Source organism: Siphateles boraxobius, unplaced genomic scaffold (assembly GCF_051911475.1).
Source record: "Siphateles boraxobius isolate OS27281-9 unplaced genomic scaffold, OSU_SipBor_1 47, whole genome shotgun sequence".
Lineage (NCBI taxonomy): Eukaryota > Metazoa > Chordata > Actinopteri > Cypriniformes > Leuciscidae > Siphateles > Siphateles boraxobius.
In genome coordinates this window covers 258053-285904 of record NW_027509108.1, presented here as the reverse complement: position 1 = coordinate 285904, position 27852 = coordinate 258053, and the positions used below count along the sequence as shown (strand labels likewise).

Below are 27852 nucleotides of genomic sequence, written 5' to 3'. Positions count from 1 at the left end.
TATCAGCTTATATCAGGTAAGATCTTCTTTCTCAGTTGAGTAATTTGGGCTTTGACCAGGTCAGGACTCTTACTAACATTGTTAAAGATGCAACTTTATTAATAACTCCAGTGCACTTGTAGATCTACAACAATTTTCAGGTCTGATGTTTTTGGGAAAAAGCTTGTGATTCTAAGATTATTCATACAATTTCTAGGGAAACACAAGATCCTTTATTGCATATGCTTTGACAATTAAAAGTCTCAATTTTAACTCTTAAACAAAACCATAAATGCTGTGGAATGTTTTACATCTGTGTTTGAAACAAACAGAAAACAAAGCTTTTTCTACGTAAATGCAATGGCTAATTTGTTTATTCTCTAGCTCTAAAGGAAACTCGTCCTCTGAACTGCTTTGTGAAACAAAAAACTGGACTGTCAAAACTGACAATGGCTTCCTTTCCTGAAGGTGAGTATTCTTCTTGTGTTTAAAGGTTGGCTCTCATTGCCCCAAAAACCTCATGAACTGTGACCGTATGATGAATGTAGTTTTCTCAGACTTAATCCAATACAATTTCAGTTGTTTTTATTGACTTTTTCTTCATGTTTCAGGTTTTATAAAAACTCATCCTCTCATCTCTGTCTTTCTGTGTAAGTCTAAACAGTGTTTTTTTGCTTTTGTATATGCTGATGTAATGACCAGTGAATCAGATCTTGTTTATCCTTCACGTCACTTCACACAGTAAATTCCCCGGTGTTGAATTACATTGCTAGGTGTTCATAAGGGAAACACTAGCAGAGCTTTCAAAGCAACACAGAAGCTGTGTTAGAGTTAATTTGATAATTAAGTGATTAATTGAGTGATGATTGTTTGTTTATTGAAAAAAACATGATAACACCAGAATCACTGAAGCAAAGAGAATCACAAGAGCTACAACTGACTTCCAGCCACAGCTTTAGATGAAATCAACTGAAAAGACAAGCTAACGCGCAAACATCCCCAAAACATTTAAAAAATGAACGGGTTGATTACTCACAGCAAGAGGTTTACGTCTTCAGGTAGAAGAATGAATTAGGCTGAATGATTTATGACATTTTTGATTATTTCAAACACCATTGTATGAGAAAGGAAATTAAAATGATGTATCAGTATCGTTATCAGTAACATGACAAGACATTTGAACCGATTATTTAAAATCACCTGGTTCATTTTGGTGAATTGAACTGATCTAGAAGATTAAACTTCCCGTAGCTAACAACTTGGTTTTCAAGATCGCTGACAAATGCCTGAAATCATAGGCAAATCACACAAATTATCAAAGTGAATTATCAAAGATGCGATCTGAGAGAATCGCCAATGTCCGTGAGATATTTGACATGCTAAATATCTGGACCTGCATGTCGGCGACTCAAAATCCTGCTGTGTGAAATGTGTTCTGATTGAAAACTACATCGGCGATGAGCAAGATAGAGAGCAGCGGGAAGATCGGAGAGGAGTTATAGACCAGAATATCAGTATTTTAATAGATATATTTACAATTATATCAAACAGAAACATACCACAAACATTTGCTTGACCAGCAGCAACAGCAGCACATAACACACCACTGGTGTTAATTTAACTCAGGGGAGTTAACTGTGATGTGTCTCGATCTGGTTGGGAGCTGGAGTAAAGTTGCTAATGTAACACATAAATTATATTTTTTGGTTTAGAGCTACAGAAACAGACCAGACATTTGATTTGGACACAAGTCACTCAAGAAGAACAAATTCTTTTTTGCATTTTAGGATCTGTTTGGGAGAAATTACTTTTCTTTCTCTTGTAACCTCTAATTACTGAATCCTTTGGTCATTCATGCTTTCATTTATATTGATACAACTACAATGTGATTGAAAGAAATGGTTGTTGTTTTGAGTGGTTTCTCTACACAGATAAATCATTTCATTCTGCTCCTCACATAAAGCCGTTGTTTGACTTCAGAAGATTTGGAATATGACACACAACTCATACTTTATATAGACTACCAGTGCTGCGATGTTGTTTTTTTTTAGTTTGAACAGAAAAGGCATAAGAGTTTCATTATGTGAACAAGATGTGTGAGGATAATACGAATTTCTAGGATAGACAGGAAATAATTCTGTTTCGAAAGAAAGTCATGATGACAGAATTTTCATCTTTGGGTGAACTGTCACTTTAAGTACAAGCTTATATTTATATATGTTTCTTTGACTGCTATTTCATTGTGTAACATGTGTAACATGTTGATTCATTTGTATTCATAATTATTTTTTAGATGTCTTTAGACTTTACTTGGCCTTTTCAACTGTCTCACCGTCGACGACTGCAGGTAATGTACTCTGAATTTCAACTTAGAAAATGTACTTCATGTGGAAACATCTACAATTACTGGTTTTATTGAAATTAAATAAATTAAGATTACTGATTGTAAATTCAAACAACCTGAAAAAAAAACGGTTTTACTGAAGCATAACCGTCAGTTTTATCTGATTTCTTCAGATAGTTAAATTAACTTATCTAGTTTATCTTTTTTTTCACCTTAATGTAAATACACACACAAAAACAATTAATTAGCCTTACTTAATTTAATTGAAGATTTTTTTACATACAATTTAATTTACATTATTTATTACACTTTTGTTCATCCAACCTAATTTTTTAATTAATATACTAAAGCTTCATTTTCCAATTAAAGGAACACTCCACCGTTTTTTGAAATAGGGCTTATTCACATTCTTTCCTACATTTAGATATGTGTGCAAATGCATTTTTGTCTCAGTGCATGCATTGTTTTAGTTTGACAGGGTCGGTGCTAGCTTAGCTTAGCACAATGAATGGAATCCTTTGTTGCCAGCTAGCATGTCCTGAGTAAAAGTGATAAAAAAAATAAACAAACCCACGTAATTACTTCTTGTGGCCTGCGTATTCACAACGAGTACAAATAGCGATGCAGATTAATACTAGGCGATTTCCTAGGCAGATATTGACTTGGGACTATATTAGGGGGAAGCACAGGCGAAGCACTGCTGCTTAGGCGAAGCACTGCTACTTGGGCGCAGAGATATCACGCAACACATGAAATCCCATGACTTCCGTAAACATACCGGCGTGAATAGTAGCTGCCTGACTATTTTCCTTACAGTACACTCTCAGAAAAAAAGGTACGAAAGCTGTCACTGGGGCTGTACCTTTTCAAAAGGTACACTTTAGTACCTAAAGGGTGCATATTGGTACCTTAATGGTACATATTAGCACCTGAAATCAGAGGTGGGTAATCCAGGGGTCAGAAAGTAAAAGTCCTGCCATAGTTTATTCCACCCATGAACTCAGTCAGCTGATTTCACTAATTAGTTATATCTCCTGTCTGAATTAGCAAATCCAGGTCAAGTGATTGGAACAAAATACTAAGGAGGACTTTTACTTTCTGAACCTGGACTTTACACCTCTGCATAGCAATGCCACATGTCAGCCAAGAGCAAAGAAATAAACCAGAACTGGACCTTATCGTAGCCAATAATAAACAACTCCATAAACAGCATTACCAGCTTCACTTATTACTAACCAGACTGACTTTATTTCTGTCAGACGTCTACACAAGTTTTTATTGAGAATTAACAGAGGTTTAACTGTTTTTCATTTGAAGTCACCATAACAGTGATTCGTGTTTCCATTAGTTGGTCTCTTAACTCTTATTGTATATGTTGGTTTTTTTTGGCTGCTGTGATAGTGTGTTTGTCAAACACATTTGGAGCAGCAAAGAAAGCAAAAGTGAAATGAGATCAGGTGATGATGGTTACCTGTTGATGGTTTTATAATCTTCATGAAACAGACTGATTCACTGAGATATTTTAATCTAACAATTATTTTTTCACATCACATACCTTGTGTTACTGCAGCATGAGATCAAGCAATAATATAACAATAAGTTAGAAGACCTTAACGAACATGAGCACAAAAAAGTCAGTTTATAATGACACACACAGACATAAACAATCAGCGTATAAATCTCAACAATGGTGACAATCAAAAGTACAATCCTGCAATGCGTGCTGGATACCACCATAGTACAAAACTCCCAGCATGCATTGCAACATGAATAAATTATGCTGAATTGTCCTATAATTTTGTTTGATTCTAAATATTTTCTATAATTTTTTTCTGTTGTTTTTGTTGTGAATTAGTAGCTTTTCAGTGATGTTCTGAATTAATCTGTTTATCTAAACATTTGTGACTGTCACCATTGTTGAGATTCATGTGCTGATTGTTGATATCTGTGTGTGTCAGCATAAGCCAAAATTTTTAAATTCATTTTTGGTAAAATGTCTAAACTGACTGTTATATTGCTGGACCTCTTGCTGCAGTAATACAGTGTTTGTGATGTGATTATATTAGTGGAACAAGATAATTGTTAGATTATAAAAATCTCAGTAAATCAGTCTACTTCATGATGATTATTAAACCATCACTAGGTAACCATCATCACCTAATCTTATTTCACCTTAGCTTCCTTTGCTGTTGCAAATGTATTTGACAAACACACTGTCACAGCAGCCAAAAAAGACAAAATAAGCTTTAAGAGTTAAGATGCCAACTAATGGAAACACTAGTCACTGTTATGGTGACTTCAAATGAAACAGAGATAAACCTCTGTTAATTCTCAATAAGAACTTCTGTAGGCGTCTGACAGAAATAAAGTCAGTCTGGTTAGTAATAAGTGAAGCTGGTAATGCTGTTTGTGGAGTTGTTTAATACTCCTCTGCTGAGATCTTCACAGATTGAATGTCTTCTTTTCTCTTCAGTTGATTTCATCTAAGGCTGTGTCTGAAGTCAGTTGTAGTCAGAGGTGTAAAGTCCAGGTTCAGAAATGAAAAGTCCTCCACAGTATTTTGTTCCAATTACCTAGATTTGCGAATTCAGACAGGAGATAGAACTAATTAGTGAAATCAGCTGACTGAGTTCATGGGTGGAATAAACATATGGCAGGACTTTTACTCTTTGACCCCGGATTACCCACCTCTGGTCCCTATAGGACCAAAAGAATAAAAAAGAAAAAGAAAGGAAAAACGTAATGTCTCAAAATATATTTCTAAATATATTTTCACAACAGCTAATCTCCCAGCAGACCCCTGCTACAACTACACTGTGCTGGACAATCCATGGAGATCCATCAATAATACACATGCCTCCTCCTACAAGTGTGACACGTCTGTCTCCTGGAGCGGCTGGTATCGTCTCTTCATTAACAACACGAGCGCTCATATCCCAGACACGTGTGTTGCTCAGCTCAGCTGTGGCACTGCTGCCCCACTGTGGATACGAGGTGGGCACCCAACAGTAACAGATGGAGTCGTCACTCGAGATGTCTGCAGTCACTTTTACAATTACTGCTGCTTTTTCGGGTCTTTTCCCATTAAAGTCAAAGCCTGTCTAGGCAATTATTATGTCTATGAGCTGGTTACACCAACTCTCTGTTCTTCAGCATACTGTGCAGGTAATTATATTCTCATGAGCTCTTTCTACACATTCATGATATTTGTGTTTCTGTTCATTAATCATTATTCATCCAAACTTTCAGACACTGGCAGCATTAACACCAGCTCTACAACTGTCACACCAGTGATCATCTCACCTGGTAATGTAACACACTGTGTCTCTATTGGCTTATTTTCTGAATGTTTTCTTAATGTATGTAGGCTACGGATATGCTATGGTAAATTTGAACATACACACTTCATGGTCAAAAACAGTCCTTATTGGGTTTTGATGATAAATAACTATATCCCTAATAGAAGATCAACATTGAATCAAGATTGAAACTTAAAGGGATAGTTCACCCAAAAATGAAAATTCTGTCAGTATTTACTCACCCTCATGTTGTTCCAACCCCGTAAGACTTTCGTTCATCTTCGGAACACAAATTAAGATATTTTTGATTAAATCTGAGAGCTTGATCACTCCTCCATAGGCTTCTTCAGGGATTGACACTTGTTCCCCGAAAAGTTATTGAAGAAATCGTTAAAATAGTCCAAGTGAGTGGCCCAATCTTAAGTTAATCAAGCAACAAAACTTTTTGAGCGCAAAAAAACGAACAAAAATTATGACTTTATTCAAGTATTCATTTCCTTCTCTGTCGGCCTCGAGATATTCACGTAGTGTATAGCATAGTACTTCTGGTTGAACGTCACATGCATCACACACATGACCAGCGTCGGCCAATAGTGAGCCTACGTGTGACATACAACACAGACGCACTACGCTATTACACATGTGAAATCTCAAGGCTGACAGAGAAGGAAATGAATACGTTATTTTTGTTTGTTTTTTTGCGCTCAAAAAGTATTCTCGTCGCTTGATAAACTTAAGATTGAGCCACTGTAGTCACTTGGACTATTTTAACGATTTCTTTAATAACTTTTCAGCAAAATAGACTTAAAATACTCCATCATTTCTGGTCATACAGACTTGTGAAATATGAAAAATGAAAACTGTTAAATGTCTACTTTTTTATGTGTCCACTTACAATCGAAATAAAACATTGTGCTTTTGTAAAATAAAGAAAATTAACAGGGTGTGCTTTCTGTTTCTCCGTCTCTGTGAACTTTTTTTCTGGAGCACGTTTCAAAACTTAAACAAAACTCAGCGAATACTATTCACCCAGGCATGATCTACACTGTAAAAATGAATACGAATGAATATGCTAAATCTAATCAATAAAATTGAGGCAACAGATTACAAGCAATATTATTAATTAAATTTAACAAATTAGAATTGAGTAATAATTAACCAAATTAATTCCTTAAAAGTTAACCATTTAAAATGAGTAAAATTTACACATTTTTTTAACAAAATTATCGGAATAACAGACTGACGTCAAAGATGAATTAAGAACACTTTTTTTATTGCCAACATTGAAGACACCTGATGTTAACAAGCCGAATCACTGAAGGAGAAAACCGTAATTGGTATGTTACCATTATGGAGATTAGTGTTTGCTTAAGTTGGGCTCTTGACTCTTAAATCATTGACTTTAAATTTTGTTTGGTTGTTGTACTTCAGTTATAACAGCCAGATGAACAAATAGAAAAGGTGATCTGATGGTGTTGGTTGTGTTTTAACATAACCATTATTTCACAATCATATGACCTGAGTCATGGAACTCATTTAGCCCAATTTAGGTTTACTTTATTAATTATAGCAGCACTGTCCTTGTACAGCATAATATTTGTAACCTTTACAATGTAATCCTAAGAATTTAAACATATCTCAAATACAATTTTTTTTTTTTTTTTTTAGTTTTAGGACACACAGACATCAAGAATCAGCCTGTGAATCTCAACAATGGTGACAATTATAAAGCATGTTGCAGTGCATTCTGCATGCCACCAATCAACACTCATTCATGGCTCCCATCATGCATTGCTGCATGAATAAATAATGACCTTGTGTTCAGAGTTGATCTGTTTGTCACCATTGTTGAGATTTATACGCTAATTCTTGATGTCTGTGTGTGCCAACATAAAGTACCTTTAAAAATGTCTTATTATTGATTTGGTCTCATTGAAAACGCTAAAAATATGAAGCTGTACAAGGACAGGGCTCCTATAATTATTTACTTTTAAATATAAAGTAAACTTAATTGAGAAATAGGACTCTATATGAGCTCAGTGACTCAGGTCAAATGATTGTGACATTATGATTCTGTTAAAACACAACCAACACCATCAGACCACCTTTTCTAGTTGTTCATCTGGCTGTTATAACTGAAGTACAACAATCAAACAAAATCTAAAGTCAATGATTTAAGAGTCAAGAGCCCAACGTAAGCAAACACTAATCTCCATAATGGTAACATACCAATTACGGTTTTCTCCTTCAGTGATTCGGCTTGTTAACATCAGGTGTCTTCAATGGTCAATCTTCAAAAAAAAGTGTTCTTAAATCATCTTTGACGTCAGTCTGTTATTCCGATATTTTTGTTTAAGAAAATGTGTAAATTTTACTCATTTTAAATGGTTAACTTTTAAGGAATTAATTTGGTTAATTATTACTCAATTCTAATTTGTTAAATTTAATTAATAATATTGCTTGTAATCTGTTGCCTCAATTTTATTGATTAGATTTAGCATATTCATTCGTATTCATTTTTACAGTGTATATATCTTTATTATCATTTAAGTGTGTACTTTTAAATGATCTAATTCAAAACTAAAATAAATATTCTCTGTTTATGTAATCTATATTAAAAGAGAGAGATGTCAGCCGTTCTAATTATCCTTCTCGCAGCTCATTATTCTGCTAATGTGACACGCCCACGGAGAGCGCGCGCTATTCAAGCGCATGACAACACGTGCAAACGTGTCCAACGCCCACACCAGCTCGATAAAACACATCAAGTATAATCAAATTAATGTACATCTTGCAAGGCTGTGAGGAATAATCCTGGGACATTTACCTCAGAACATGTGCTGGTTTATTTTCATTTCGAGGAGCGAGAATCCAGCTGAGAATTGTGCAAGTTTTTCATTCTTGTGCTTTGTTCTAATTGCGATATAGAATAGTGTCTGTAAACGCAAAAAGAGTGTTTAAATATGAATCACGTTTCTGTGTGTGAATGAACGATGCACAGATGTGCACTGTTACAGACGAAATATGAAAGACAACATTTCGTTGACTAATTTTGGATAGATTATAAAGTTTTTACAAATAGACATCAAAAAAGCTTTTGTGAGCAGTTTCTGCTTATATGTTAAATATATATATATATGTTTTGTCAAAAATAAACTAATCAACTAAGATGTTGTAGTGTTTGTTCCAGTGCAAGCTATATCAAACTAATGAATCCTTAACTTTTAAATATGTATGATAAAATCTATTGGCCTACTTTAAAAAAAGAATACTTTATAAACAATTTTTGAATATATGTATATATATATATTTTTTTTCTTGCATTCTTTCTTGTGTGACACACCTGAATGAAAAGTTCATTATGCAGCTCATTGTCATCTCAGGTGTGAATCAGAGCATTATTCATGATGGGGTTGGACCATTCACGCCCATCCGCATATTGCCTTTCCAAACAAAAAATTTTTTACACAATTTAAATCAATCTATTGTTTTATGTGAACATCCATTAGTCAAAAGTCTTGTGGACACATATTTAATATGTGTTTTGTGGCCTTATTTCAGAAACTTTAATTTTTAGTTTTTTTTCAATAACCATGCATAAACATTATTCTCTCAAAAATACAAACAAGTACAAATGTTGCTTACATATGATGGTAGCCCTGTTTGTGCTAAATAGAGTGTTATTACACCTTTGCCATTAATATGTTTATAAGCAACTGAAAAAAGCACAAATGTCAGGGCATGTCAGAACATCTGAAGGACCCCAAAAACACCTTAGAACCCAGAGGGTTAAGTATCCTTGCCCCTTTTTAAGAGGGACGTGTTAGAACTAAAATGATGGTTTGCTCAAGGTTGTTGATCTGTGAATTTAAAACAATGCTACAGCCTCTTGCTTTCCTGTATTCTGCTTCAGCTCTCTTTCCCTTGGTAAACTGTATGTATGTATGTATGTATGTATGTGTGTATGTATGTGTAGTTTAAGTGTTTCGTGTGACATGAACAAGACTTTATTAACTAGACTAAAGTTGTCCGTGTCTCAAGCTCATACCGGAGTCCCTAATCATGTAGATCTGACTACAGGCTCAGAATAGTACTGTACTGTAAGAAAGACATTTCCCATACGCCGGAAATGTACATTTCTATTAATCAATTAATAACCAATATTGATTTGGTAATGTTAGTAATTGGTTGTAATGTTAATGTAGCTGCATCAAGTTAATCCGATTAACTGATCCAAACATTCATAATCAATTATAAGAAGTTATAATTGATTATTAATATTTCTTAGAGCTATTTTGCTACACTCCGGCTGTTGTAACTGTGTGTTATGTGTGTTAAATGATCATTTAATCAATAGTCGAGTACAGAATGCATGTGCACACAAAGTACAAGACAATGTTTCAAGCTCAATGACTGGACAGACTCACTGTACTAAACATTATTCACGCTTCAACCCCTTATAGATAATGCTGCTTTTGACAAAAGTTCATGAAAAAATAACAGTTAACCGAGTTTGCACTTTGCATTAGATTAAAATGTAGCAACTGACAAAATATTGTATATAAATAACTTTTATTTACACAGGCCTGTTTGTTTCAGAAACATAGCAAACACTGCATACCATTCACAGTGATGGTGAGTGTCGACGCACTCATAAAATTATGTGTTGAAAACAACACAACCTGTAAAAAGAGATGTTAAAGATGACACATGTTGTGTAGATTTTAACACATGTAGTGTGTGTGCTCAGGGACAACACATGTTGTGTAGATTTTAACACATGTTATGTAGATTTTAACACATGTAGTGTGTGTGCTCAGGGACAACACATGTTGTGTCAAATTTAACACACAACCTGTGTTGTTTCTTAACACATCTCTGTGTTTATAAGGACTACACGCTTTGTGTTACCTTTAACACAACTAATGTGTTATTCCTCTTAAACAGAAGTGTATTGAAACCTTTTACACACTAATGTGTTATAGTTACACAACTTGTGTCAGATATGTGTCACATGTGACTGTAGTCGGTGTGTATTTGCCAGAGTTACTTCCTGTGTGGATGTAGTGTTTGGATGACCACTGAAACATATTGTTAACTTATGTTTATGTAGTCCAGTGATGTTTAATAAAGAGTTTGTTTGAACATTTGGATGTTTTAGACATCATGAATCTACATAGACGAGCTCTTATTGAGAATTAACAGAGGTTTGATGTTTCATTGAATGTTTTATTTGAAGTCACCAGAATCGTGATTAAAGCTGCTGTAGGTAACTTTTGTAAAAAAAAATATTTTTAACATATTTGTTAAAACTTTCATTATGTACTGACAGTAGAATATGAGATAGATAATCTGTGAAAAAATCAAGCTCCTCTGGCTCCTCCCAGTGGTCCTATTGCCATTTGCAGAAATACACCGCTCCCGGTCAGAAACAACCAATCAGAGCCAGGAGGAATTAGCCTGGCTCCGCCCTCCAACGTACTTCCGCTCAATTTTCATTTTCCTTCAGTACTAGGTCTGGGATTGTGCTGTAGTCTTTGGTTTTCTCCGATAATTTTTTTACCGGGGCAATCAACGAACAGAGGGAGTGGCTGAGAACGATGTCGTTTATGTTGTGCGTTATTTTGAGCTGAAGTTCAGTAATGGCAGCGGAGAAAGATGTGAGTGAAGCCATTCGGTCAATTGTGGCAACGCTGTCGAATATCAAGAGGTTAAAGCTGGAGCAAGAACAATCTTTGTTTAGTTGTGTTGGTGACAATAATGTTGTATGAGCATCGTATGCGCATGACATATGTCACGACCAAACGTTAGCGATTGGTTATGGCAGATCCAGAGTGACTCTGGGCAGATCCAATAGTTTTAGACTTCAATAGAGTACCGGCCTACAAGGAAGTTAACGCTTGTCAATGGAGCGGTGCCAGACTCTATGTACAAATGAAATGTACGAGAGTCTGGTGGGACCAGGCTAAGGAGGAATGTCTTAGCAGTGTCAATCACGCTCGTGTACGCGCTGATCACACCCCTCTCTTGCACAGCACGTACCGTCGTTAAAACTCAAGATTGCCGGTGTGCTGCAGCTGTGCTAATGGCAGAGAAACAATCTAAACTGCCAATTTCTCGAGTGGCACCTGCTCATAAAACAAAGACCGATGGCGATAAACAAGCGAAAAAGAAAGAATTAGACAGAGCCCATTGACTCGGTGTCAAAACTCTAGCCGCATAATATGTAGATAAAATGCCACACACTGTTCTAAGCAACAATTGAAACCTGCTAATTCACTGGCTTGTCATGTTGCTGAAATAATGTACTAGCAAACCTTATCTAGAATAATCCTTATCGCTAGAATAATTACGTACTGTAACCGTTATATTAACGTTACCTTAATAGCTATTTATAACTTATAGAAAGAGTGCAACGTTGTAAAGTTACATGTATTGCAAAATACGTAATTATTTGAGGACCATAGTCAAAGTATGGGCAGGCCATAGTCAATGTAAAGCATATTGTTGATGTTTCGTCCCTATTAGTGAATGTGCCATAACTGTTTATCCGCCGTCATCGGTGGCCCTGCTTACTAGCCTGCGCGTTCACGGCAGGTTCCGCTGTGGGGGAGGACCTGTGGAGGGAGGGCTGTAGCGCAGCAGAGAGCAAGGGGGTGAGACCTGTAAGTTGTGCTTGTTCAAATTTCCAGGCTAATTTTCATGCGCTTCAAGAGGCACACACGCACTTTTGCACACATAAGCAAGGTTTCTCGCTCTCTCCCTCTCTGCCGAGCCAAGCTACTCGGTTTGGAGCTCGCAAGCTCTAGATTCCGGGAGATTTGAACTAATTTACGGGCATCAGGGAGCCGCTATCAATATGCGGGAGAATCCCAGAACTTCCGGGAGAATTGGGATGTCTGTATTTTAATCAAATACATCTGTTGTGGCGAGAGAAAATATGATCAGATGGTTCTTGGTGAAGTCATAATCAACAAGTACTGATCTGATCAAGTTTTTGAGAATATGGATGGTGTGCATTTATTTTATTTATATACTGTTAGTTATACTGGTCTTGTGAAAGTACATCAAGCTATCTAAAAGTGCAGAATGACTTCTTAAAAAAAAGTTCAGAATGATTTGAGTTGCAACAGAAACTAGTCAAACACAGATATCAAGAATCAGCGTATGAATCTCAACAATGGTGACAAACGAAAAGCTTCATGCCGCAATGAATGCTGGGAGTCATGGATTAGCTTTGTACTATGGTGGCACCCAGCATGCATTGCAACATGAAGCTTTGTCACCATTGTTGAGATTCATACGCTGATTCTTGATGTCTGTATTTGACTAACTTCTGCTAAAGCTTAAAATTTTCTGAAAACATATTTTTGAAGAAATATAGGATAAGGTAGCATAGACTGTAAGATCCTGTACACACTACGGGTATTTCAAAGCATACTATAAGCTAATAGCAATATGATAGCTTACTAAACCTTTTAAAAGTCATTTAAAAGATATTAAACTCTTGCTATGCTTAATAAAACTACATGATGATAATATTATCATCTGATGATGTTTTTCCCATTATAATTTCTGCTGTTTCAAATATGTAAAAAAAAATACACTGATACTGCAACAGTAGGGATGGGCGTATCGATACAAAGTATCGATATATCGATACTGACGGCGATGTATCGAAAGTATCGATACTCAAATAAAAATATCGATACTACAGTTTTGTTTTTTTTACCAGTGATTTTGTTTATTTGACAAGAAGTTTAATGCGTAAAATATTCATTGAATTGGATGTATAACCTGTTTAGTAAATAATTGTGTAGTATAACTATTTTCTTGCTTATCTGAACACACCCAAATGCTGCAAGTCAGAAGCAATCAATCACAGAGAGCGTTCACACACTGCCGACAATGCATTCAAACAGGGCTGCGTTTCCCAAAAGTATCACAAGAAACCATTGATGCTTTGGGAAACGCAGCCCAGAACAATGCTTAACAGAAGACAGAAAAACATCATATTTTTGAGCTATTTCACAATAAACTAATTTAAATTGTAGCCTACATAGTTTGTGCAAATAAATTATTTTTTGAATGTTAAAAGTTCATAGTTCTATTCTGTAACTAATTTTAATATAAATCATGCACTGTCAGAATAAAAGGTTGCATTTTATGGGTGCAACAGCCGGTCACTGGTAGTCCCTTATGAAAATTAACATTAAAATGATCATAGTTCAACTAGGCCTATAATATTTTGTAGATTTCCATGGTTACCACTAGAAGTAAACATTGTAACCACGTGTAAATAAAAATATAATCTAATAAATTCCAATTAAGGCGTATTGATTGTTAAAATGCCTTTAAAATAAAATGTTAAGCCATTTTAATCTTAGTAATTCAATAATTTAAGAAATTTTCAAATTTAAAAGTTCAGTAGAAGTATCGATATCGATATCGGCGATACTGGCCTTCAAAGTATCGGTATCGTATCGAAACCAAAATAAGTGGTATCGCCCATCCCCATGCAACAGAGGAAACTAATGTTACAGAGTCAAGGTTCAAGAGCCCAAATAAAGCTGACACTAATCACGATTCTGGTGCCTTCAAATGAAACATTCAATGACTCAACACAAAACCTGGTAATTCTCAATAAGAGCTTCTGTAGATGTCTGACAGAAATAAATAGTTTGTTATAATAAATTGGTTACTAATAACAAGTGACAGCAGCATTTGAAAAAGACATTGCAAAAGAGGCATGATGTTATTGGCTGCCAAAGAACACCAGTTAATCTTTGTTTTTATGAATTAAGATTTTATTTATTTAGTGTATTGTTTTATTTATTTTAGAGCTTTTTATGGGATACCATATAAAATATACCTATAATTATTTTCATAAACACAAACTTCCCTCCACCCAGTGCTATTCTATCCAGTAACATTTTAACACACATTGTGTGTTAAAAATCTACACAACATGTGTCAAAATACCATCAACACATGATGTGTGTTGTTTTTTTAACACATCTCTTTTTAGAGTGTAAATTTTAACACTAATTTTGTGTTAAAAATCTACACAACATGTGTCAAAATGCTATCTACACAGTCACATGTGTTGTTTTTTGACACATCTCTTTCTGCAGTGTATTGCTTTAAGAGCCTGTTACTGATATGTGACTATTTGACAAATGGTTTGGTGGGTTAATGCTGCGCAGTTTTACACGTTTAAAACAATAATACTAAAAATACATTTGAACAAATCCAGAGTATTTGCAAGTAATGTCTAAATTTTTTTGTCCAACACAAAGGCTAACGTTACTGTATTTATTTTAGCTGCTATGGACATTGTCACCAGAAAAAGTGTTACTGAATTACAAACAAATTGCAATATAACTGTATGTGTACAATACAACATACATTTACTTACCTGTCTATTAATACACATGCAAGAGTTATATAGCAAGTTTCATTTTTGACTATAGTTGCTCTGTGACTCTACAGCATAAGATCCAATATAGTTATGGTAACTAGTTATTACAAAAAAAATTTAAATAAAATTATTGCTTCTCCTGTGCATGAATTAGACACACAGACATCAAAAATCAGCTCATGAATCTCAACAATGGTGACAATCAACAAAAATCGTCTTGCCGCAATGGATGCTGGGTTCCAGAAGAGAAAAAACACATAGATGACTCCCAGCATGCAATGCGGCATGAATAAATTATGCAGTTGAATAGTCTTACTATTTTTGTTTATTTGTGCTTTTGTTGTGATTTTTAGTAGCCTGTGTTAGGATGTTTAGAGTTGATCTGTTTATCTGAATATTTTATTGTATCTATTGTTGAGATTCATATGCTGATTGTTGATGTCTAAGTTATGCTACACTCTCAGAAAAAAAGTACGAAAGCTGTCACTGGGGCTGTACCTTTTCAAAAGGAACACTTTAGTACCTAAAGAGTGCATATTGGTACCTTAATGGTACATATTAGTACCTGAACTCAGAGGTGGGTAATCCAGGGGTCAGAAAGTAAAAGTCCTGCCATAGTTTATTTTACCCATGAACTCAGTCAGCTGATTTCACTAATTAGTTATATCTCCTGTCTGAATTAGCAAATCCAGGTCAAGTGATTGGAACAAAATACTAAGGAGGAATTTTACTTTCTGAACCTGGACTTTACACCTCTGCATAGCAATGCCACATGTCAGCCAAGAGCAAAGAAATAAACCAGAACTGGACCTTATCGTAGCTAATAATAAACAACTCCACAAACAGCATTACCAGCTTCACTTATTACTAACCAGACTGACTTTATTTCTGTCAGACGTCTACACAAGTTTTTATTGAGAATTAACAGAGGTTTAACTCTGTTTTTCATTTGAAGTCACCATAACAGTGATTCGTGTTTCCATTAGTTGAGCTCTTAACTCTTATTGTATATTTGGGGGTTTTTTGGCTGCTGTGACAGTGTGTTTGTCAAACACATTTGGAGCAGCAAAGAAAGCAAAAGTGAAATGAGATCAGGTGATGATGGTTACCTGTTGATGGTTTTATAATCTTCATGAAACAGACTGATTCACTGAGATATTTTAATCGAACAATTATTTTTTTCACATCACATAACTTGTGTTACTGCAGCATGAGATCAAGCAATAATATAACAATAAGTTAGAAGACCTTAACGAACATGAGCACAAAAAAAGTCAGTTTATAATGACACACACAGACATAAACAATCAGCGTATAAATCTCAACAATGGTGACAATCAAAAGTACTATGCTGCAATGCGTGCTGGATACCACCATAGTACAAAACTCCCAGCATGCATTGCAACATGAATAAATTATGCTGAATTGTCCTATAATTTTGTTTGATTCTAAATATTTGCTATTATTTTTTTCTGTTGTTTTTGTTGTGAATTAGTAGCTTTTCAGTGATGTTTTGAATTAATCTGTTTATCTAAATATTTGTGACTGTCACCATTGTTGAGATTCATGTGCTGATTGTTGATATCTGTGTGTGTCAGCATAAGCCAAATTTTTTTTAATTCATTTTTGGTAAAAATGTCTAAACTGACTGTTACATTGCTGGACCTCTTGCTGCAGTAATACAGGGTTTGTGATGTGATTATATTAGTCGAACAAGATAATTGTTAGATTATAAAAATCTCAGTAAATCAGTCTACTTCATGATGATTATTAAACCATTACTAGGTAACCATCATCACTTGATATTATTTCACTTTAGCTTCCTTTGCTGTTGCAGATGTGTTTAACAAACACACTGTCACAGCATCCAAAAAAGACAAAATATATAAAAAGAGTTAAGAGGCCAACTAATGGAAACACTAATCACTGTTATGGTGACTTCAAATGAAACAGAGTTAAACCTCTGTTGATTCTCATTAAAACTTCTGTAGAAGTCTGACAGAAATAAAGTAAATCCGGTTAGTAATAAGGGAAGCTGGTAATGCTGTTTGTGTAGTTGTTTAATCCTCCTCTGCTGAGATCTTCACAGATTTAATGTCTTCTTTTCTCTTCCAGTTGATTTCATCTAAGGCTGTAGCTGAAATTACTCCACATTTAATATACACATATGTTTTGGATACGATAAGGTCCAGTTCTGGTTTATTTCTTTGCTCTTGGCTGACATGTGGCATTGCTATGCAGAGGTGTAAAGTCCAGGTTTAGAAAGTAAAGTAGTATTAGTATTTTATTCCAATCACCTGGATTTGCTTATTAATACAGGAGATGGAACTAATTAGTGAAATCAGATCATGGGTGGAATAAACATATGGCAGGACTTTTACTTTCTGACCCCTGGATTACCCACCTCTGATTTCAGGTGCTAATATGTACCATTAAGGTACCAATATGCACCCTTTAGGTACTAAAATGTACCTTTTTAAAAGGTACAGCCCCAGTGACAGCTTCCGTACCTTTTTTTCTGAGAGTGTATAATGCTTTTTTGTACATCACTCATAACTGATTGCTGAAATGTGTATTAATAATATAACACACTTTCTATATGGAATTAAACTGTGCTTATATAATTCATGCTTATATCATAACTCATAATATGAAATATCATAATTAGGTAATCATTAGTATAGCCAGCATGACCTGATCACACTGTCCCTCGGCTTTTCTTGCTATAACAATAATAATGGTAAAAAGTGCAATTATGGAAGTAAAATAATGTCAAATGTTTTTGAAATAAAAAGCCTGTTGAATTGCACTACTTGAAAAAAATAGGCATTGCATTAACCATGCTTGCATTTTAATGCATTGTATTTTTAGGGCTTGCCTTTTTAATGGGCTGAAATTGAACATGGTTGAATATTCAAGCTGTGAATATTTCAATTAAAAACATTTCAAACACATTTTCATTATTAAAAATTCAATAATCCATATTCACCCTTCATATTTCATTTCCAAAATATTCAAACTGTTTAAAAATACAACCTATAATATTCAACAGGCAATTTTCGGTCCATTTTATTTCGCTTTGCAAATTCGCTTCCACAAATTCAGTGGTTCAAATTCGACAGTAAATTCAACATTGACGTCCAGGAACTGCAGGAAAAGCAGAAGATTGCCGAGCATACTCTCCATCTGCTGTTAGTCGACCTCACCATCAGATGGTGCAAAAGCGCTTGTTGTTGACGAAGACATTCATTCATAAAATGGAAATGATTATCTGTGACAGTATGCAGAAAAGATGACAAACGCACAAAAGCTGTGTTTGTTTCATTCAATAACTTCATTGTTACTTTCCCTGTGTATTCTACATGTCATCAGCTATCAGCTTTCTCTACCATGGATTATAATCGGTTTCCCTCAATACCTCATACTCAAGGATTCCCTTTCCGTTGGGACAAAACGCTTAACACATACAATGATATGAAAGACCATTCTTGTACCTTATTGGGGATGTAGGCTTTAGGCTACTATATAGGCTTGGTTATATATATAGGTTGTTATATATATATATATATATATATATATATATATATATATATATATATATATATATATATATATATATATATATATATATCCTAAAGTCCTAAAATGCCTACGTGTATTGCATTAGCTTAAACTGGGATCATAGCACTTGCATATTGTTGTCCTCCTATTGTTAGTTTAACTGTAAATCGCTTTGGATAAAAACGTCTGCTAAATGACTAAATGTAAAATTGGCTTGACATTGGACATTCGCACATTTAGGGACCGTCTCTAAAGTTGCATACAACATTGGCATGTACGTTTCTAACTTCAATAGCAAACTTACATTTATTTGAATAAATATCAAAAATCCAAAGGGTGCACATTATGCCTGACACTACATGAACACTTTACAGTTGGTTTTATGACTGTAAGTCGTTCTATTCAAATGCTATTGAAGTTAGAAACGGGTATACCAAAGTCGTATAAACTTTAGAGACGGTCCCTAAATGCGCGAATGTCCAACATCAAGCCATCTTTATGCCAGTCTATCTCTGGGAAACGCTCAGCTGTGTGCGTTATTCTGAGTTCTTCTGCTTGCCTGTGAGTTTGGACTTTTACATCACTAGTCCATTAAGCTACGTTAAGCGTTGTACAGGTCCAGCAGGGGAATCCTGAAGTATTGAGGGAAACCCTGATAGCCTGCATGCAGCACATCGCCATAATAAAAAGTTAAGGCAACTAAACAACCAAGAGAAATATATGTCAACCTCAAAAATGTAACGTTAACATTGGATCTGTATATCCGCATCGGGGAATTACATTATGATCTTGTTCATGGTAGAGAAATATGCATGTAGGCTACACAGGAAAAGTAACCGTGAAGGCACCGAATTTAATAAAAACAGCCGTCATAATAATCACAAATAAACTTACATTACTGTAAATTAGTTTTATGAATGAATGACTTGCTCTAATTTTGCTGGTCTTCGTCAACAACACGCGCTTGCACCCCCTGCTGGTGAGGTCGACTAACAGCAGATGGAGAGTATGCTCGGCAATCTTCTGCTTCCTGCAGTTCCTGGACGTCAATGTTGAATTTACTGTCGAATTTGAACCACTGAATTTGTAGAAGCGAATTTGCAAAGTGAAATAAAATGGACCGAAAATTTTCTGCTGAATATTATAGGTTGTATTTTTAATCAGTTTGAATATTTTGGAAGTGAAATATGGAGGGTGAATATGGATTATTGAATTTTGAATAATGCAAATGTGTTTGAAATGTTTTTAATTGAAATATTCACAGCTTAAATATTCAACCATGTTGAATTTCAGCCCATAAAAATGCAAGCCCTAAAAATACAATGCATTAAAATGCAAGCATGGTTAATGCAATGCCTATTTTTTTTCAAGTAGTGCAATTCAACAGGCTTTTTATTTCAAAAACATTTGACATTATTTTACTTCCATACGCAATAAATGTGCTTTAAAAACACACAGATACAGCAGTCAAAGATAAAGTGAGGTTATAAAGTAAGGGGGCAAGAGCTCAACTAAAGCAAACACTGATTACCATAATGGTGAATTCAAATGAAACAAAAACCATAAACATCTAACCCTCTGTTAATTTTCAGTAAGAACTTTTGTTGTCGTCTGACAGAAATAAAATCAAACTGACTAGAAGCTGCACCAGAGTCTGCAATTATGGTTACATTTTATAATAACATATGTTTTTCAGAAACTTGTTAATTTCTTAATATATTTTCATAACACCCAATCTCTCTACAGACCCCTGCTACAACTACACTGTGATGGACAATCCATGGAGATCCATCAATAATGGATATGGCTTACATACATACGACAATTGTGACACGTCTGTCTCCTGGAGCGGCTGGTATCGTCTCTTCATTAACAACATGAGCGCTCATATCCCAGACACGTGTGTTGCTCTGCTCAGCTGTGGCACTGCTGCCCCACTGTGGATACGTGGTGGACACCCAACAGTAACAGATGGAGTCGTCACTCGAGATGTCTGCGGTCACTGGAGCAATTACTGCTGCTTTTTCGGGTCTTTTCCCATTAAAGTCAAAGCCTGTCAAGGCGATTATTATGTCTATGAGCTGGTTAGACCATCTCTCTGTTATTCAGCATACTGTGCAGGTAATTATTCACATGAGTTCTTTTCTACACATTCTCGATATTTGTGTTTCTGTTGATTAATCACTATTCATCTAAACTTTCAGACACTGACAGCATTAACACCTGCCCTACAACTGTCACACCAGTGACCATCTCACCTGGTAATGTAAAACACTGTCTCTATTGGCTTATTTTCTGAATGTTTTATAATGCATGTAGGCTACATATATGGTATGGTAAATTTGAACATGGAAATATATTTGTAGAAATGCATGAAACCTGTAGATTGTTCTCAGGTGTGGCTGGCTGCATTCACACTGTACAGTACACTGTAAAAAAAAAAAAAAGGTTATTTTACAGACCTTTACCGCTAACTCTACCTCTAGCCCTCTATACAGCTCTGCTTTTTTACAGTATGTTACTGTAAAAATACCATGGCAGGTAACTCATATCATTTGGGAAACCGATTGCTTCAAACAGTTCAAGTTTAAAAACTAGTATTTATACTGATAGTACTGTAAATATACTTCATTAGAGTCCACTGAAAATTAATATCTCTAAAACTGCAAAGACCTAATGTGTAATAGTGAATTAACTAAAAACATGAATTAATATAAAATCTTTACAGTTATTTGCAGTTAGAGAACATTAGCATACATCTAGAAAAGAGATTGTCACTGCATCAGCATCTAAACAGTTACTGCTTTTAAATAAAGCAACAGGCCGCATAAAATCAGTGTTTCTCTGCTCATCTCTGACTGAAGCACAGGCTCTACTCTTCAGCACAATGGTGACACACAAAACTCATTCATTAAACTAACAGATCTCTCCTATATAATCATGTGCAAAACACATAAAACATTTTAGTTTAATATTTAAAACTTATCAGTTATTGACTTTGCATAAGTTTTTTCTACAGTGTCTGAATTAACTAACTTGTTTTTAATCACTCAGTCAAGTGGACTATATTAGTGAACTAATGTAGGGAATAGGGTGTGGAACACAGTCTCCGAGTGATGACTTTGAGCACTGTTAATTCACAGTAGCTGTGTCCCAATGCGAAGGTTGCATCCTTCGAAGGCTGCGGACTTTGAAGGATGCAGCCTATGCGTCCTTCGAAGGACGTACCATGTAGCCTTCGTAGGATTTCCTTATTTCACAACCAGGTGTTCCCGATTACTGCTCCTGGCACCAAGAAATGGCGTGACAGTACAGCTGCCATACAGCTGTCATTATATAATTGAGAAAAGAGCTATGGAGCCAGAATTGGCTATTGTCATTTTTATGTTTTATATTTTACTGGAGGACATGGTTGAGGATGTTGATGTCATTTCAGCCACAGCCTTAGATGAAATCAGCTGAAGAGAACAGAAGGCATTAAATCTGTGAAGATCTCAGCAGAGGAGGATTAAACAACTCCACAAACAGCATTAGCAGCTTCACTTATTACTAACCAGACTGACTTTATTTCTGTCAGATGTCTACAGTAGTTTTAAGTGAGAATTAACAGAGGTTTAACTCTGTTTCATTTGAAGTCACCATAACAGTGATTAGTGTTTCCATTAGTTGGACTCTTTACTCATATCATACCTGTTGTCTTTTTCAGCTTGACAAACTTGTCATACAATTGTTAATTTTATGTACTAGCTTGTCATTATTTAAACAAATGTTTTCATTGTTAATCTTCTGATTTGACTAGATTCAAATCTGAATATACAAGGTCTAAGATCCCAAGCACATGTAATAATACAGCAACAGTAATCACCATGGTGACTTCAAATCAATTACAAATCAATTAAACCATATCATTTCTTACAGTGGCATAGATAAAGACAGCTGTATGTCAGTTTACATGATACAGAAAAAAAAATTGAATTAGATTCACAGTAATTTGTCCCAAAAGTGATTCTCCTGGTTTCAAGGTCAGTGCTGTTAGATCTGATATCTATGGTTTATAACCGAGAACTCTGCGCCGAATCGGGATGTTTCTCACTGGATCTCGCAGCGATGATGTTATTAATTCTGAGGCGAAGTGAATGGATTTCTTCACTGGATCTCCTAGTAACAATGTCACGTGATCGAGATCGGCCCGCGACTGGCAAGTTCGGGGCGCTGCGCTGTCTATTATTTGTCCGAACTAATAAAAGGTCCATGTAGCATAAATGAGTAGCACATTTTCGTTCCACTTTCATTTAGTTTGCATTCACTGCTTACCAAGATTGTGGTCGCGCCAGCGAGACCTAAATACATATTTGGTCACACCGGCAGGAAAAATGGTCGCAGTCTGGAGCCCTGTCAATGCTCCTTTAATTGGAGGGAAATGATGCAGATGACGACTATCTGAATGACTTTAATGACAGAAAAATAAATATAAAATATCTTTCTATCTCTTCCTCAGCATCCTCGAACACAGCAGTATACATACTATATGCTGTCGTTGGTCTGGTCATAGCAGGGATCATACTTGTAGTTGGATTGATCGCTGTTCGCAAGACATCAGCAAAGACAGGTATAAATAAACAACCCAGCCAGCACAGCCATGTGTGACCCACATGGGTTTGACCTGGGCTATCTAACTGGGACCCAGCCAGTTTTGTCCACGGTTTCCATGTAGGTCCCACATGGGTTTGCCCAGATGAAATGAACACTGCTCAGTGTGCACACTACATGCTGTTAAATGTAACACTGATCAGTGTTGGAGTTAATGAGATAATTAAGTGATTGAATAAAGATTGAGCATTATTGATGAACACCTGTTGTTAACAAGCAGAATCACTGAAGAAAAGAGAAACACAATAACTACTTCCAGCCACAGCCTTAGATGAAATCAACTGAAGATACAATACATAACATCTCTCAATATCTGATTAAACAACTCCACAAACAGCATTACCAGCTTCACTTATTACTAACCAGGTTGACTTTATTGCTGGTAGACGTCTACAGTTGTTCTTATTGAGAATCAACAGAGGTTAAGATGTTGATGATTTATTGAAAATAAGAGTTTGGTTTGATGTCACCATTATGGTGATCAGTGTTTGCTTTAGTTTGGCTCTTGATTTTGTAACATTTGTTTTTCTCTGCTCAGTTGTATCTGACTGTTATGTTGATAACAGCAAAATAAAATGCAATCAGATGCTATAAACTGATTGATGATAAAAATAAAATCATTGTGTGTGAGCTTTATACAGGTGATATGTTATTCATTTTGTTTTATTGTTGTGATTTTTCAGCAAGAGATCCAGCACACTTTCATCAGAATATCAAATGATTTTTAAACCACCATTTACACATAGTGGACTTCTGTGATTTTTACTCACACAGACATCAAGAATCAGCATATGAATCTCAACAATGGTGACATGCCTTATGGTGCAATGCATTCTGGGTGCATCATACGAAACTTATCCATGGCTCCCAGAATGCATTGCACCATGAAGCATGTCACCATTGTAGCGATTCATATGCTGATTCTTGATGTATGTGTGTGAGTATAAATCGCAGAAGTCCAAAATGTGGAAATGGTGTTTTAAAAATCATTTGATGTTCTGATAAAAAATGTGCTGGATCTCTTGCTGTAGAATCACAACTATACAACAAAATGAATAACATATCACCTGTATAAATCTCACATACAATATTAGTGAGGTAAGCCACTACATGATGACTACATTCTAATCATCAATCAGTTTATAGAATCTGATTGCATTTTCTCTTGCTGTTCTCAACATAACAATCAGATACAACTGAGCAGGGAAAAAACTAATGTAAAAAAGTCAAGAGCCCAACTAAAGCAAACACTTATCACCATAAAGGTGACACCAAACCAAACTATTATTTTCAATAAATAATCAACATCTTAACCTCTGTTAATTTTCAATAAGCACTTCTGTAGACGTCTACCAGAAATAAAGTAAACCTGGTTAGTAATAAGTGAAGCTGGTAATGCTATTTGTGGAGTTGTTTAATCAGATATTGAGAGATGTTATGTATTTTATCTTCAGTTGTTTTCATCTAAGGCTGTGGCTGGAAGTAGTTATTGTGTTTCTCTTTTCTTCAGTGATTCTGCTTGTTAACAGCAGGTGTTCATATATAATGCTCAATCATTATTCAATCAATTAATTATCTCATTAACTCCAACACTGATATGTGTTACATTTAACAGCCTGTAGTGTGCACACTGAGCAGTGTTCATTTCATCTGGGCAAACCCATGTGGGGCCTACATGGAAACCATGGACAAAACTATCTGGGTCCCAATTAGATAGCCCAGGTCAAACCCATGTGGGCCCCACATGGCTGTGCTGGCTGGGAAGCCATGTCTACTATCAGCTTAATTAAAAGAATATAAAGATTTGACCAATGTATTTCTTTGTTTTGATATTTCCATAGGCAGTGTGACGCCTGTCAACAAGCAAAATTAAAGCAGAGATGAACAGAAGAGAAATGTCAAAGATTTTGGAAGTCGCTCACTGACCTTAAAAAATAACCTTAAAACCTAACTTAAAATTCTGTATGCAATATGACCCAGCAGACATATTACCAGTGCACTTTTGTTTTCTTGATGCAGGAAGAGAATATGTACGAGAATTATGACATTCCTAACACAGACAAGAGCTCTCCGATGAAACCTTTCAACAGACCTGAAGTCCCAAAGAGCCAAACACATGCAGTCTAAGGGAATGTACAGCTCAGTGTGGGCTAGTCAAATTTTAATGTTCTCTGAAGTACACTTATAATGTTTTCAATATTTTTACATCACAAAACATCCTAATGTAGAAGTATAATCTATTTTCTATCCTGTTTTGACCTTCTCTTTAAAACTTTAAAACTCTTTTTATTATAGACGTTACAGTCAAGACTTGGAAGTAAACGCCCACTGCTATGAATGGATAACAGTTTTGCATATTAAAATATTTTTCATCATCCCACTAAATTTGTAAATACTACAAATATTTAGTTAAAAATAAAGTTAATCTACGATTACTTAATTTTAGGATCACAAGGATCACAAACATCTTGTAATCCTCAGAGGCGAGTAATCCTGTTTTAACATCTCTTGTATTTACTACTGTATTACATGCGTGAATTGCTGGGCGGAGCTAAAGAGGCAATGATGTAGAAGTTATTTTTCTTCTGCAGAGGGGGTCTTTCGTCGCACTATTACATCATATTGTCACAAATTTCAAAACAAGTTGTTTTCTGAGCTTAGTTTCAATAACAAATTACAGGTTTTTAATGACCTCGTATATGTCAAAAGATTAAAAAAATTTTACTTCTCAATTCATGACCCCTTTAAGCAAGGGTATTCTTACAACCATAGAAAACCTGATATGTACACTGTAAAATGAATACGAATGAATACGCTAAATCTAATCAATAAAATTGAGGCAACAGATTACAAGCAATATTATTAATTAAATTTAACAAATTAGAATTGAGTAATAATTAACCAAATTAATTCCTTAAAAGTTAACCATTTAAAATGAGTAAAATTTACACATTTTCTTAAACAAAAATATCGGAATAACAGACTGACGTCAAAGATGATTTAAGAACACTTTTTTTGAAGATTGAACATTGAAGACACCTGATGTTAACAAGCCGAATCACTGAAGGAGAAAACCGTAATTGGTATGTTACCATTATGGAGATTAGTGTTTGCTTAAGTTGGGCTCTTGACTCTTAATTCATTGACTTTAGATTTTGTTTGGTTGTTGTACTTCAGTTATAACAGCCAGATGAACAAATAGAAAAGGTGATCTGATGGTGTTGGTTGTGTTTTAACATAATCATTATTTCACAATCAGTTGACTTGAGTCACTAAGCTTATATAGAGTCCTATTTCTCAGTTAAGTTTACTTTATATTTAAAAGTAAATAATTATAGGAGCCCTGTCCTTGTACAGCTTCATATTTTTATCGTTTTCAATGAGACCAAATCAATAATAAGACATTTTTAAAGGAACTTTATGTTGGCACACACAGACATCAAGAATTAGCGTATAAATCTCAACAATGGTGACAAACAGATCAACTCTGAACACAAGCTCATTATTTATTCATGCAGCAATGTATGATGGGTGCCATGAATGAGTTTTGATTGGTGGCATGCAGAATGCACTGCAACATGCTTTATAATTGTCACCATTGTTGAGATTCACAGGCTGATTCTTGATGTCTGTGTGTCTAAAAACTAAAAAAAAAAAAAAATTGTATTTGAGATATGTTTAAAAAATTCTTAGGATTACATTGTAAAGGTTACAAATATTATGCTGTACAAGGACAGTGCTGCTATAATTAATAAAGTAAACCTAAATTGGGCTCTATATGAGTTCTATGACTCAGGTCAAATGATTGTGAATAATGGTTATGTTAAAACACAACCAACAACATCAGATCACCTTTTCTATTTGTTCATCTGGCTGTTATAACTGAAGTACAACAACCAAACAAAATTTAAAGTCAATGATTTAAGAGTCAAGAGCCCAACTAAAGCAAACATTAATCTCCATAATGGTACCATACCAATTACGGTTTTCTCCTTCAGTGATTCGGCTTGTTAACATCAGGTGTCTTCAATGTTGGCAATAAAAAAAAAGTGTTCTTAATTCATCTTTGACGTCAGTCTGTTATTCCGATATTTTTGTTTAAAAAAATGTGTCAATTTTACTAATTTTAAATGGTTAACTTTTAAGGAATTAATTTGGTTAATTATTACTCAATTCTAATTTGTTAAATTTAATTAATAATATTGCTTGTAATCTGTTGCCTCAATTTTATTGATTAGATTTAGCATATTCATTCGTATTCATTTTTACAGTGTATAAGATCAAAAGTGACACGTATTTGTTACTTCCTCATATGACCACAAGGGGCACCAGGTTGGATTTTGTTTATCTCCTTTTATGTTAATTTTGCTAGCTTTTTGTTTAGCTAAAGTTTGTATAATCATATTTTGAATGGCTATTCTAAAATATTTTTTCTTGTATCTTGGACAATGTCACTACTCTTAGACATCAGTTCAACTTCTATCAATATGCAAACATTGCCAGTGTGCCACTTAATTTGTAAGGATGGATTTCCACTAAGACTGATTTCGAGAATCATAACTTGTAAAAAAAAAAACAATAAAGCTTGCTAATATGAA

General features: G+C 35.0%; 1 protein-coding gene across 1 annotated transcript; it reads left to right on the top strand.

Annotated features, from left to right (window-relative positions):
• LOC143710383 (uncharacterized) lies at nucleotides 1-27852 on the top strand. The gene is made up of 10 exons (XM_077201335.1): nucleotides 1-16; nucleotides 364-447; nucleotides 591-629; nucleotides 2273-2326; nucleotides 5105-5488; nucleotides 5573-5629; nucleotides 20351-20725; nucleotides 20809-20865; nucleotides 23103-23213; nucleotides 25096-27852. Exons 2-10 carry the CDS (start codon nucleotides 429-431, stop codon nucleotides 25125-25127), a joined length of 1128 nt encoding a protein of 375 aa, XP_077057450.1. The 5' UTR covers nucleotides 1-16; nucleotides 364-428; the 3' UTR covers nucleotides 25128-27852.

What these genes read in the sequence shown, in the direction of transcription:
- LOC143710383 (XM_077201335.1), top strand. An exon ending in ACCAGTGATCATCTCACCTG is followed by an intron (nt 5,630 to 20,350) that starts GTAATGTAACAC and finishes ATCTCTCTACAG; the next exon opens with ACCCCTGCTACAACTACACT. An exon ending in TTATTCAGCATACTGTGCAG is followed by an intron (nt 20,726 to 20,808) that starts GTAATTATTCAC and finishes CTAAACTTTCAG; the next exon opens with ACACTGACAGCATTAACACC.